Below are 13,566 nucleotides of genomic sequence, written 5' to 3'. Positions count from 1 at the left end.
GAGGATAATTTACACCCTATTGAGGTATTTCACCTGACGTCACAGGGTCACGTGACGCCCCGGTGTCCACCATTTTGGATGGCAAGCTAGCTAATGTCAACAACATAGTAGCTAGTATGTTACTGTAGCAATATTTACGTTCAGTCATTTGGATGACTGTTAAAACCTTTCAGTCTCAAGTTTTTCCTTTACTGGATTTACTAGTTTACTGAGCTAGCGCGCGATGGCTCCGGGCTCGGCCGGAGAGCGCGCGATGGCTCCCGGCTCGGCCGGAGAGCGCGCGATGGCTCCCGGCTCGGCCGGAGAGCGCGCGATGGCTCCCGGCTCGGCCGGAGAGCGCGCGATGGCTCAGTAAACTAGTAAATCCAGTAAAGGAAAAACTTGAGGCTGAAAGGTTTTAACAGTCATCCAAATGACTGAACGTAAACATTGCTACAGGAACATACCAGCTACTATGTTGTTGACATTAGCTAGTGCTAACAGCTAGTTGCTAATACACTGCTACAACTACAGCGACCCTAATAATACAGTTCTTGGTCATTGCCTGGTAACAGCAAATTTATAACGGGCCATGTCTCAACAGACTAAGAAGTTATTTCAATGACATTTAATAACATTTTGTTTATCCTGAGGACCAAAAGTAAATGAAAATGTGAACAAACCTTAGCTGTAATAAGACGGCGACCACCGGCTCCAGGGACGACCCACTGATGTAGGCATGTTACCCAGCCTGACACAAAATATTTGTAGGCATCCAAACTCGTATACGCTTTCAGATCAATACCTGTGTATGGCGATGGGTTTTTAACGACATAGGTATACAGATCATGTGGGCCGAAGTCAGGTAAAGACGAGGGCTTCGTGTACTTCCGTACGTCGGTGAACAATCCTGGTGGAAGCAGGTAAACATCGTTCTCTAAGCCTGCTAACCTCAATTTTTGCAAATACCTCTCCCTCTGCTCGCCCTGTAAATGCCCTACGTCGCTGGATAGTGAAGGTGTTTTCTGCATCTCGCTCCTTTTTCTTTTATGTTTTTCGTTTGTCGCCTTCCTCGCATTCAAACTGATTCGAGCCGTGCCGTCCAAAATGGCAGCGTCACATGACTTGGTCACGTGAGTGAAATACCTCAATATAGTGCACTCAAAATATCCCACAATGCATCACGCAAAAGTAGTGTACAACGATGGTCACTAACCAAAGCAATATATCCCATCATGCATTGCGGTCACGCTGAAAGAAATCAAATTAAAAGTCTCAAATGTGATTTAATAAAAGGCAGCGGTGAAGAAGAAAGGATTCAGCCTTGATTTAAAAGAACTGAAAGCTGCAGGTACTGTGTATTGATTAATGTGGGAAATGCGCTCAGTATAATATGGATTTATCACAAACACACATGCGTGTATTTATTATTTTGAAACCCACCAGCCAGCTGATCTGGCACGTTTTAATTGTGCGACAGTAATGACGTAAATGCCAGCGTGACAGACTAGTGTCCGAACATTTTTTTTTTTTTAAAACCAATGAGCTCAATATATATCTCATCTCATTATCTCTAGCCGCTTTATCCTGTTCTACAGTAGGGTTGGGCGGTATCCAAATTTTGATACCTTTAAACCGTCTCTGTGTTTTCCCGGGGTATACGGTATTACCGAGAAAAAAATAATATTTTGTTTCGGCCTACTGTGTAACGTGCGCCTATGCCTCAAATGTACTATTTAAAAGCAGCATAGCGAATTGTGTGCATTGTGGTATGGATTAAGCAGCAAAGCGAATTTTGTGCATTGATGAATGGATTAAGAGATATTTCAAAGCATCACGCAACTCTTCCTTCATCTTGAAAATAGCATTCAACTGTCGTTTACACGTCTGCGTTGAAATGCCATTTGCAGCACTATTTCACCTACTCCATCAAAAAAAGTACACGATGAGCAGGATCATACCCTTTCAAGCATGGGAAATAAAAAAAAGAAAAAGAATCAACCAACACCCAAGTCCGTTTAGACTGCGCGATAAACCATATTCTTCAGCGCAAATGAGGTGAACCTAATTCAAATGCGCGATAGCTGCACAAGGCAAAATCATATGGGCCCACGTCATGCCATGGCGGGGAAATTAATAATCAAATGGCCTTACCTTGCTTAAAACGTTGTCTTGATCACATAACTCCTTACAATTATTCCACTTAAATCCATACGGTTTAACACACCCAACAAAGATAGCAAGCGCATTGCTAATTCCCACCAGAAACCGAACAGTTTACGCTACGATGTTTTCTTCCGTTTCTTCAGTAGATGACATTTCAAACGTTTATTACCCACATCCCAAATGTCATACGTTATATTATTTTACCTTGTTGTTACTCATGTAACCTACTCAAAACACAACTCATTGGAGAGATCTCGTGGAAGTGGAGTACCCCAGGCTATGGTGTGCCTTAGGGGACATATTAGATTTTTCGTTTGGTTTGAAACCAAAATACTGCCACTGTTGTATTTTTTTTTTTTGCCACTAACTCGTTATCTTGACTTGCCATCTTTCAACCGCGGTCTCAGTCTCTTTTTTTTTTTTAGATAGGACAGTATAGAGAGACAGGAAATGAGCGGGGGAGAGAGAGACGGGATCGGGAAATAACCTCGGGTCGGAATCGAACCCGGGTCCCCGGATTTATGGTACGGTGCCTTAGCCATCTGAGCCATGACACCCCCGGTCTCAGTCTCTTGCGAAGCTTTCTGTCAGACTCCAAAATGTCACGCAGGGTTGCCATGGTAACGACATAAACAACCCTGCACGCGATGAAAACTTCTTTAGGAAATTGATAGAATTAGTGAAAATACGATCACACAGTTATTCGGGATGATCTTCAATTTATTATTTTATATTATGACCTCATGTACTCCATATTTATTTAGATATTATATTTTTTTTTTAAATGACGGTAATGAGACCGATACCGTTGGTACTTTTGGATACCTCGGGATACCTTCTTACCGTAATACCGCCCAACCCTATTCTACAGGGTCGCAGGCGAGCTGGAGCCTATCCCAGCTGACTACGGGTGAAAGGCGGGGTACACCCTGGACAAGTCGCCAGGTCATCACAGGGCTGACACATAGACACAGACAACCATTCACACTCACATTCACACCTACGCTCAATTTAGAGTCACCAGTTAACCTAACCTGCATGTCTTTGGACTGTGGGGGAAACCGGAGCACCCGGAGGAAACCCACGCGGACACGGGGAGAACATGCAAACTCCGCACAGAAAGGCCCTCGCCGGCCCCGGGGCTCGAACCCGGACCTTCTTGCTGTGAGGCGACAGCGCTAACCACTACACCACCGTGCCGCCTTCAATATATATAGTCTTCTATATAGTAACTCCCTATATAGGGAGCAGTGAATGAGTGAGCGATTTCGGACACAGGGCTGGGCTTTATGTTGCCTTGCTACTTCAAAAAACTCAATGACTTGTACATTATTCAAAATGTTTTGTTGTGTACCATAATCCCCCCCCCCCCCAAGTATAATAAACAAACATTATTACTTATGACAAACATTTATTCTTAACACCTGCGCTGCAAACCGAGCGATACATTGATAATTTGACATGCTGTTGTCCAATATTTCAGAAGGCTTGAGCAACCTCTAATAATTATTCAAAAATGTTCCAAATTTAGGCAAATTGGTTTTCTTTCATAACCAAACAAACCTGAAGGGTGCGAGTTTCAGAATTAAGACCCGCCCTAATGGTCAGTGTTCTCAAACTGGACACCGACTCACCCCCTCCCTTTAGGATGATATTAAGAGACACAGCACTAAGGGAGGTTAAAGCGGTGGGTTTAAATCCACAGCAATTCAAAGGACGGCTGATTGGGTCGAGAGAGTGGAGCGAGTTTTAGACTGTAGAGTTCTGTCTCTATCTGCCTCTCTCATTCGGATTTTGTCTCTTCTCGTCCATTTGTCTGCATCTGTATCTGTCTGTCCTTCTGTCTCCTGTTTTGTACACTACTCTGTCTGTCTGTCTGTCTGTCATACCTCTGTGTGCTGAAGGATTTGTGCAGCAGCAGTTGAGTGTTTCTGGGATTTGAATATTTCTGCAGCAGAGCAAGGTGATGCCGACACATCCATAACTGAGAAAACACACACACACACACACACACACACATCCATAACTGAGAAAACACACACACACCAAATGCAATAATAACCGTAACTAAACAAACTCTGGTTCAGGAGTTCAGGGCCGTTGCGGTAAAGCTCTCAGAGAAAAACAAGATGATTCATGTACTGGACTAACACTAACAGTCCTGAACATTAAAAATAACCTCTGGGTGAAAGCCGTGTGTTTTTGCAGCGAGGCCATGAGTCAACGTTTTCAGCATCAGGGAACAAAACGTTTCCGGGGACAAAATTTTATTCACACACACAGGGCCTCAGTGTCAGGGTCAAGAACACTGTTCATGATTTTCTTTTCAAATCTACGTGATGTAATCTGACTCCAAACACACTTTATGCCCTTAATGTGCTTCTACGACATTTTAACAAGAATAATTCAGAATTTTAAATTGTTTGTAATTTAAAAAAAAAAAAATCTAAATTTTGTTGACATGTCAAAAACAGAAGCACAACATTTTAGGTTAAACTTAATTGTAAATGCAACACTAAGAAATCAATTCCATAGAGCAGAAAAAACATGCAGTTGGAATATTCATTGATTTAAAGAAAGCATTTGAGACAATAAATCATGACGTATTAATAAAAAAACTGGAATGATATGGCATCAGGGGTATAGTTTTAAACTGGGTTAAAAGCTATTTAAGTAACAGGAGACAGTTTGTGAAGCTGGGAGATTGCTCTTCCTCATGTTTGGACATAACTTGTGGTGTTCCCCAGGGGTCAGTGTTAGGACCAAAGTTTTTTTTATACTATATCTCAATGACATATGAAGTGTATCTAAAGTAATAAAGCTTGTCTTGTTTGCTGACAATACAAATATCCCCTTTTCTGGTGATAATTTAATGGAACTATTGCAGGAGATCACAACAGAAATAAGTAAATTAATAACATGGTTCAACAGTAACAAATTATCATTAAACTTGAACAAATCCAAAGTAATATTATTTGGTAACAACAAAACAAACACACAAATACAGTAAATATTCAAATAGATGGGGTTATTATAGAAAGAAAGAGTTAAGGAAATCAAATGTCTTGGAACAACTATTGATGAAAAACTCAGCTGGAAGCCACAATAAAAAACATACAATCCAAAGTATCAAGAAGTATTGCAATATTAAACAACGTCAAACAGTTTCTAGATCACAATTCACTCCGGATTCTTTACCGTTCCCTGGGTTCACCTTATTTAAGTTACTGTGAGGAGGTATGGGGCAATAATTACAAAAATACAATACATTCATTATTCATTCTCCAAAAAAGAGCAATAAGGATTATACACAAGGCTGGTTACCGGGATCATACAAATACATTATTCTTACAGTCACAAATACTGAAACTTGCAGATCTGGTGGACTATCAAACAGCACAAATCTTATTCAAAACAAACAATAATCAACTACCACATAATATTCAAAAACTGTTCACTGAAAGAGATGGGAGTTATAATTTACGGGGTTTATTTAAATGTAAAAATTATAGGGTGCGCACAACCAAGAAAAGTTTTTGTATTTCTGTTTGTGGGGTAAAGCGGTGGAACAGTTTAAATGAGGAGCTCAAGGGATGTCCAGACATGAAGCGGTTTAAAAAGATGTACAAAAATTTGATTTTTCACAAGCTATAAGGATGAAGGGGATTAATCATAACTGGCTGTTTACTGTGCATTTTTTTCTTTTTTGAGGTCATCGTCTATTTGTTTTGTTTTTATTTTGTTCTTCTCCATTGTGAGCGTGGTATTAGTAGTAAACTTGTGTAGACATATGTATATACATATATAATTAATTAGGCTATATGATATAGTCATAGAGAATTGATATCTGAATAGTTGAAGTAATATACAGTGTATGTATGTATGTATGGCTCATCTCATTATCTGTAGCCGCTTTATCCTGTTCTACAGGGTCGCAGGCAAGCTGGATCCTATCCCAGCTGACTACGGGCGAAAGGCGGGGTACACCCTGGACAAGTCGCCAGGTCATCACAGGGCTGACACATAGACACAGACAACCATTCACACTCACATTCACACCTACGCTCAATTTAGAGTCACCAGTTAACCTAACCTGCATGTCTTTGGACTGTGGGGGAAACCGGAGCACCAGGAGGAAACCCACGCGGACACGGGGAGAACATGCAAACTCCGCACAGAAGGGCCCTCGCCGGCCACGGGGCTCGAACCCGGACTTTCTTGCTGTGAGGCGACAGCACTAACCACTACACCACCGTGCCGCCCCGTTAATAGTTTTATTTAATTGTAATATAACGTACTCTAATTTAATCCACCAACCTGTTGTTGATATTAAACCTGACCTTATTATATTTTTGTTTTTAAACGGTAAGCTGAGGACGGTGTGAGCATGTTATAATCACCTTTGACCCCCTTTTTGCATCACATGCTGAACTTTTGTCATTCAGCGACTTATTTCCTCATTAACTAAACACACAAACGAACAATGCATTTTCTAATTCAGGGAGAAAGTGAGGAATAAATCACAAATAAAATATATTTATCCTGCTTTCATGAAATAGTACACTTGGAAATGAAAGACTTGATTATTAAGGGTTCATCTAAAATATATGATTTTTTATTCTGATTCATTACCAATTAAAAAAAAAGGCTTAATTAAGAATACACAAAAACTTTTGTAAAAAAAAACATTTTTTTAATCAGCTTAATATAACTTTCAATTTCCAGAAATGATAATTAGTTGAAATTTAAAGTTATATTTTTTTAATGCAAACAAACATCTAAAAGAGAAAAAGTATATTGTGTATAATGATTGAAATTAATATGCATAAGTTATGTACCCCTGGTGCAAATCCTACACAGGATCCTGTAGGATCCTGTAAGATCCTGTAGGATCTTATTTAGGAATGGGATCCTGAATAGGATCCTACATAGGAACAGGATCCTATTTAAGATCCTGAATAGGATCCTATGTAGAAATAGGATCCTGCACAGGATTACATTCCTATTTAAGATCCTAAGTAGAAATAGGATCCTATATAAGATCCTGTGCAGAATCCTAAATAGGATCCTAGAAGGAGCCAAAATCTTGGAAGTGATAGGATCTTGAACATGATCCTGTATAAGATCTTGAAAAAGTATCAGGATCCCGTAAAAGATCCTAAGTAGGATCCTGAATAAGATCCTAGCTCATATGCTTCAGGATCCTAAGTAGGATCTTGTAGGATCTTAAACAAGATTTTGAGTGGGATCCTGAATAAGATCCTAACTCAAATGCTTCAGGATCCTGAGTATGATCTTGTAGGATCTTAAACAAGATCTTGAGTAGGATCCCGGATGAGATCCTAACTCGAATGCTTCAGGATCCTGAGTAGGATCTTGTAGGATCTTAAACAAGATCTTGAACAGGATCCTGAATAAGATCCTAACTCAATTGCAGCAGGATCCTGTGTAGGATCTTGTAGGATCTTAAACAAGATTTTGAACAGGATCCTAACTGGATACCAACAGGATCCTGGGTATGTTCTTGTAGGATCTTAACAAGATCCTAAGTAGGATCCTGAATAAGATCCTAACTGGATACCAACAAGATCCTGAGTAGGTTCTTGCCGAACGAATTCCCAATACTCTGATTCAGCAAATTCAGGGTAGCATGGAAACAAGGCTTGCTAGCCCTAAATTCTTGAATAGATAATGCATTTAAATTTTTTTTGCGAGGTTTTTTTAAACTTAAATAAATATCCTTCTGTACAAGAGCAGAAGAGGGCTCACACATACTATATGTGATTTAAGGTTTAAATATAGCTAAATATGATGACCTTTATTTCAACAAACCATAATAATGTGAATATGGAAGACAATTTTAACTATTCCATGATAATATTTCAGAGTTACAGTTTTCATGAGTTTGCTTGAATAAAGTTATAAAGAGCAGTGTTCCATATTTATTCAACTATGAAACCTAGTACAATCAACAGCATGTTTGGTTGAAAAATAACCTCCATAATAATGTGATTCATCTAAAAGCCCTGGTGCAAATCCTGGCCAGGATCCTAACCAGGATCTTGTACAGGATATGAAATATAATCCTAAAGGATCTTGTCCAAGATCCTACAGGATCCTGTAGGATATTGTATGATCCCGTTCAAGATCCTGTAGGATGTTGTAGGATCCTGTACAAGATCCTGTAGGATATTGTAGGATCCTTCACAAAATCCTGTAGGATCTTACCAGGATCCTATAGGATCCTGTAGGATCCTGTAGGATCTTGGACAAGATCCTTTAGGATTATATTTCAGATCCTGTACAAGATCCTGGTTAGGATCCTGGTAAGATCCTGGCCAGGATTTGCACCAGGGACTAAGAGGTGGCACGGTGGTGTAGTGGTTAGCGCTGTCGCCTCACAGCAAGAAGGTCCGGGTTTGAGCCCCGTGGCCGGCGAGGGCCTTTCTGTGCAGAGTTTGCATGTTCTCCCCGTGTCCGCGTGGGTTTCCTCCGGGTGCTCCGGTTTCCCCCACAGTCCAAAGACATGCAGTTAGGTTAACATGGGGCGGCCTTGGTCTGAGGTGCCCTTGAGTGAGGTACCGAACCCCTGACTGCTCCCCGGGCGCTCTGGTGTGGCTGCCCACTGCTCCGAGTGTGTGCGTGTGTTCACTGCTTCAGATGGGTTCAATGCAGAGGATGAATCTCACTGGGCTTGAAGTGTGCAGGTGACAAATAATAAAATAAAGGTTTCTTCTAAGAACAGATTTTTTTGCATTTATGCTTATGAGGAATACATCTATTATTATTATAATCATTATTATCATTAATAATAAAACTAAGATTATTTTAATCTTTTTTTAAGTCGTGAACTTTTGACACGGTCCCTAACTCACTGTAATCAAGGACACTTGAGTAGTATAGAATCTCCACTCTGCTGTTCCATTAGAAATGAATAAAATGATTTCTAACGGTGTTAAAGCTCGACTACCCCCAGTGTTTTTAATAATAACTCGGTTATGTGTTGTAATAAAGATGAATAATGTAAATTATAAACACAGCGGAGACACAAAGAGCAGCGTGGACAGACTATTTACCGCCCGCGATGTTTGCGCCGCCATGCCGGGTGAAACGGCGACTTCACTTCACTTCACTCCACTGCAGTGAGCCGCTGAGAAACACCGCGCCGCCGGTGCGCCATGAACCGCAGCGCCCTGGCAGAAAGCGCCCCTCGGTGGAAGTTGACCGGAAGTGATCCGGCCGTAAGCTGAACCTCGAAAAGTCCTTCCGGAAAGGGGTCCCTCTCCGACCCGCACACGCTTCAGCTCATAAAAAAGACTGAGTTGTGGTAAGATTACAGCAAAACAGTTCGCGTCACAGAATCGCGCTCACTTCTTAAATCGCACCATTTAATGAGGAACTAGTATCTCCACGGCGCATGCGCATATTCGGCAGGCGTAATAACACTTTGGCTCGCGAGAGGTGCCACGGTTGAAACGTCATCAGACTGGACGAATCGGGTCGCTGGGAGCTGCCGGCGGGGCGGGGCGAGGGAAACGGAAGCAGCATGGCAGCCGCCGGAGTAGCAGCGCTATCATCCAGCAGCACCGAAGAAGAAGGGGGCACCCCCCAAAAACGAGCTCAGCACCCTCATCTCATTATCTGTAGCCGCTTTATCCTTCTACAGGGTCGCAGGCAAGCTGGATCCTATCCCAGCTGACTACGGGCGAAAGGCGGGGTACACCCTGGACAAGTCGCCAGGTCATCACAGGGCTGACACATAGACACAGACAACCATTCACACTCACATTCACACCTACGCTCAATTTAGAGTCACCAGTTAACCTAACCGGGCGGCACGGTGGTGTAGTGGTTAGCGCTGTCGCCTCACAGCAAGAAGGTCCTGGGTTCGAGCCCCGGGGCCGGCGAGGGCCTTTCTGTGTGGAGTTTGCATGTTCTCCCCGTGTCCGCGTGGGTTTCCTCCGGGTGCTCCGGTTTCCCCCACAGTCCAAAGACATGCAGGTTAGGTTAACTGGTGACTCTAAATTGAGCGTAGGTGTGAATGTGAGTGTGAATGGTTGTCTGTGTCTATGTGTCAGCCCTGTGATGACCTGGCGACTTGTCCAGGGTGTACCCCGCCTTTCGCCCGTAGTCAGCTGGGATAGGATCCAGCTTGCCTGCGACCCTGTAGAAGGATAAAGCGGCTAGAGATAATGAGATGAGATGAGTTAACCTAACCTACATGTCTTTGGACTGTGGGGGAAACCGGAGCACCCGGAGGAAACCCACGCAGACACGGGGAGAACATGCAAACTCCACACAGAAAGGCCCTCGCCGGCCCCGGGGCTCGAACCCAGGACCATCTTGCTGTGAGGCGACAGCGCTAACCACTACACCACCGTGCCGCCTCAAAACAAGTCATTACAAATTATTTGACTCAGCCAAAGACGCGACCAATACGCACAAAACATAAAAATCGGCAAATGCGTGAAATACTCACCGATTTTCTATCAGCCCAGCTGATCGGTAGGACAAAACTACTGTTGAATTTTCCTACCCTCCTGGATTTCACGCATGCGCAGTAGGCTTGGTAGGACAAATCCAAGAGGTAGGATAACTTTACAGAACCAAAAAGGAGGGATGGAGTTATTGAATAGAGATGTTACCAAGTGCATCAGTGGTGTACAGTGTCTTCAACCACTGTGCTGCCGAACTCTAGTACCGCGGAACACTAGTGTGCCGTGAGAGATCACCAAGTGTACCGTGGAAAATTATAGAATGACTGTATATTGTAAATATTGGCAACAGCGTTTTAGTTTCAGTCAACATTTTCTATTGGTGATGTGCCTTGAGATTTTTTCATTGAAAAAAGTGCGCCCTGGCTCATGAAAGGTTGAAAACCTTTTTTACAACACCTCTGATGCAGCTGGGGATGTAGAAATATGCGCTCCTTACCTCTGCTGTTACACTACCTGTGACAGTAGCTTCTGCTGAAAGAAGCTTTTCAAAATTAAAACTGCTGAAGACATACTTAAGGTCAACAATGAGTCAAGAACGTCTGAATGGGCTTGCTCTGATGAGCATCAACCAAGAGATCTCAAGAGAAATATCATTTGATGATATTATCAAGGAATTTGCCATTAGGAAGACCAGACGAGTCCCATTGTAATGTTACTTCAATAACAAAGTACCCATAATAGCACTTTTGTTTGAAAATACACCCCATTGATGTCCTAACAGGGTGCTTAAGTTTGCACAATTTAGAATTGTAGAATTTTTTATTCATTTAATTTGTTAATTCTTCAGAGATGACTTAACATTTAATAGCAAAAAAGAAACTAAAAATAATTTCTTGTTTATTGTCCATGCACTACACTTTGAACAGGGTGCGGAAGAGTTTTTGCCCATTATATGGAGATATGTATTGAATTTGTGTGGTCATTTTACTTTGTGACACTTTATGTTAATAATGATAACAATAATAACAATAATGAAAAAGATAAAAATGACTTCTTGTTTATTGTCCATGCACCATACATTGTTTAATAGTAATAGAATAGAGTGATTAGATTAAAGTGTTATTTAGATGTTATTAGAGGGTTTTTTTTTCTTGGGGGGGGGCGCCAAAACTCAATCTCGCCTAGGGCAGCCAAAGACCTAGAGCCGGCCCTGCCCTTGCGCACTGCGCAATGAATGTGTGCGCGGGCGTGTGTGTGTTCTTGAATTCACCTGTTACGTGATAGTTCTATGACCAGTAACATACCTCTCCTCCTTGCATCCCCTCTGATTGGGTTGCCTGTCCGTGCGAGTGCTTGCTACGACATGGTGTTTTTTTTAACTGGATTCCATGCCGATGAGGAACTCGAAGTAGCACCTGAGTGCTCCGAGATGATGCTAAAAATAGTAACACTGCGGTCTGCGCGGCCATCTTGGAAGTCACTCGCTCCAGAGCGCTCATAGAGTACACATCATAGAGTACACATTCACCGATTCGTTTCCGCGTTAGAGGGCTTAGAAGCTTGGATTTTTTAAGAATTTAGACATCTGAAGTGATGGAGCACTACTGTGAAAGTTTGGATAAGCAGGCACGGGAGCGTTATGCTGAGAAGGTACGTTTCATTGGGAATGTAGATCCATACACTGTTAGTGAGAAGGAATGGAAAGCTGACCCCAGCTTGTTGCCGCATGTGACATACATCGATCTTGTGAACTATCTAGTGTTTCACCCAAGTCCATTTTGTGAACTAAAGCATGTGTACATAAACATTACTAGGCCTAGATCTTAAATGCCATTTGATGCAACAATGCACTGCAGTAGACATAAGCTACCTAATGTGACAAATATATCCATTAATCATTGCTGAAAGTACATAGAAAAGATAATAGTTTGTATCACATTTATTTTAGTAACTATGAAATTCAAGACAATATTAACCTACCTGTCACAAAGTGATCAGAACAAATCCGGATACAGTCTAGTCCTAAATTTGATCGGTTAATGGCAGCCAGCCACTGTCGTCTCCTCCGCTCGCTTTTCTCCTGTGCTGCAATTCCCTGGTTAGTCACGACTTTAGGGAGTCTGTGGAAGCTTTTGCCACCCTTTTCCCCTCGGTTACTACAGCCAACAATGACACACGTATTCGGCATTGTCACCCCTTTTTGCTTCGCTGAACAACAACAATGCACTGACACAGCGACCTTTGACTTCCAATATGGCCGCCGCTGGGCTCTCACTGACCTCGAAGCACTCTATTACTGGCATAGCGAGATGTGAAGGTACGGACTGGAGTTACAATTGTTAAACACAACACAATAATATGCATAATGCAATATTGATGTTCCCTGGTCTATGAACAGAATGATAAAAACGACATTTATCATCCATATCGAGATACTTTTGTGCAGAGCTGTACAAGTGCTATGGTGCTAGACCATCGTGTGTTAGTCAATTTTATTTAATGTAACATAGCGTTTACGTTTGCTTATCATTTATATATTTATATATTTATCATAAATAACATAATAATTAGGGGCGGCATGGTGGTGTAGTGGTTAGCGCTGTTGCCTCACAGCAAGAAGGTCCGGGTTCGAGCCCCGTGGCCGGCGAGGGCCTTTCTGTGTGGAGTTTGCATGTTCTCCCCATGTCCGCGTGGGTTTCCTCCGGGTGCTCCGGTTTCCCCCACAGTCCAAAGACATGCAGGTTAGGTTAACTGGTGACTCTAAATTGAGCGTAGGTGTGAATGTGAGTGTGAATGGTTGTCTGTGTCTATGTGTCAGCCCTGTGATGACCTGGCGACTTGTCCAGGGTGAACCCCGCCTTTCACCCGTAGTCAGCTGGGATAGGCTCCAGCTTGCCTGCGACCCTGTAGAACAGGATAAAGTGGCTACAGATAATGAGATGAGATGAGAACATAATAATTAGCAAATTAATCAAAACAGACA

General features: G+C 42.2%; 1 protein-coding gene across 4 annotated transcripts in view; it reads right to left on the bottom strand.

Annotated features, from left to right (window-relative positions):
- Positions 1 to 9,551, bottom strand: part of adck5 (aarF domain containing kinase 5) — a 40,621-nt gene extending 31,070 nt beyond the window's left edge. For 3 of the 4 annotated variants that reach the window (XM_060942409.1, XM_060942410.1, XM_060942411.1), the window contains exons 1-2: positions 9,222 to 9,551; positions 4,035 to 4,129 (exon numbers count right to left, since the gene is read on the bottom strand). In XM_060942409.1, the coding sequence (XP_060798392.1) occupies positions 4,035 to 4,129; positions 9,222 to 9,245 (119 nt within the window). In that variant the 5' untranslated portion in view covers positions 9,246 to 9,551. The remainder of the gene's footprint in view (positions 1 to 4,034; positions 4,130 to 9,221) is intronic. The other variant, XM_060942412.1, reaches the window with a different exon arrangement.
- Positions 9,552 to 13,566: the final 4,015 nt, after the last annotated feature.

This window comes from Neoarius graeffei, chromosome 16 (genome assembly GCF_027579695.1).
Source record: "Neoarius graeffei isolate fNeoGra1 chromosome 16, fNeoGra1.pri, whole genome shotgun sequence".
NCBI lineage: Eukaryota > Metazoa > Chordata > Actinopteri > Siluriformes > Ariidae > Neoarius > Neoarius graeffei.
Note: the sequence above shows the minus strand (reverse complement) of the source record. Positions and strands in the feature narration are given on the sequence as shown.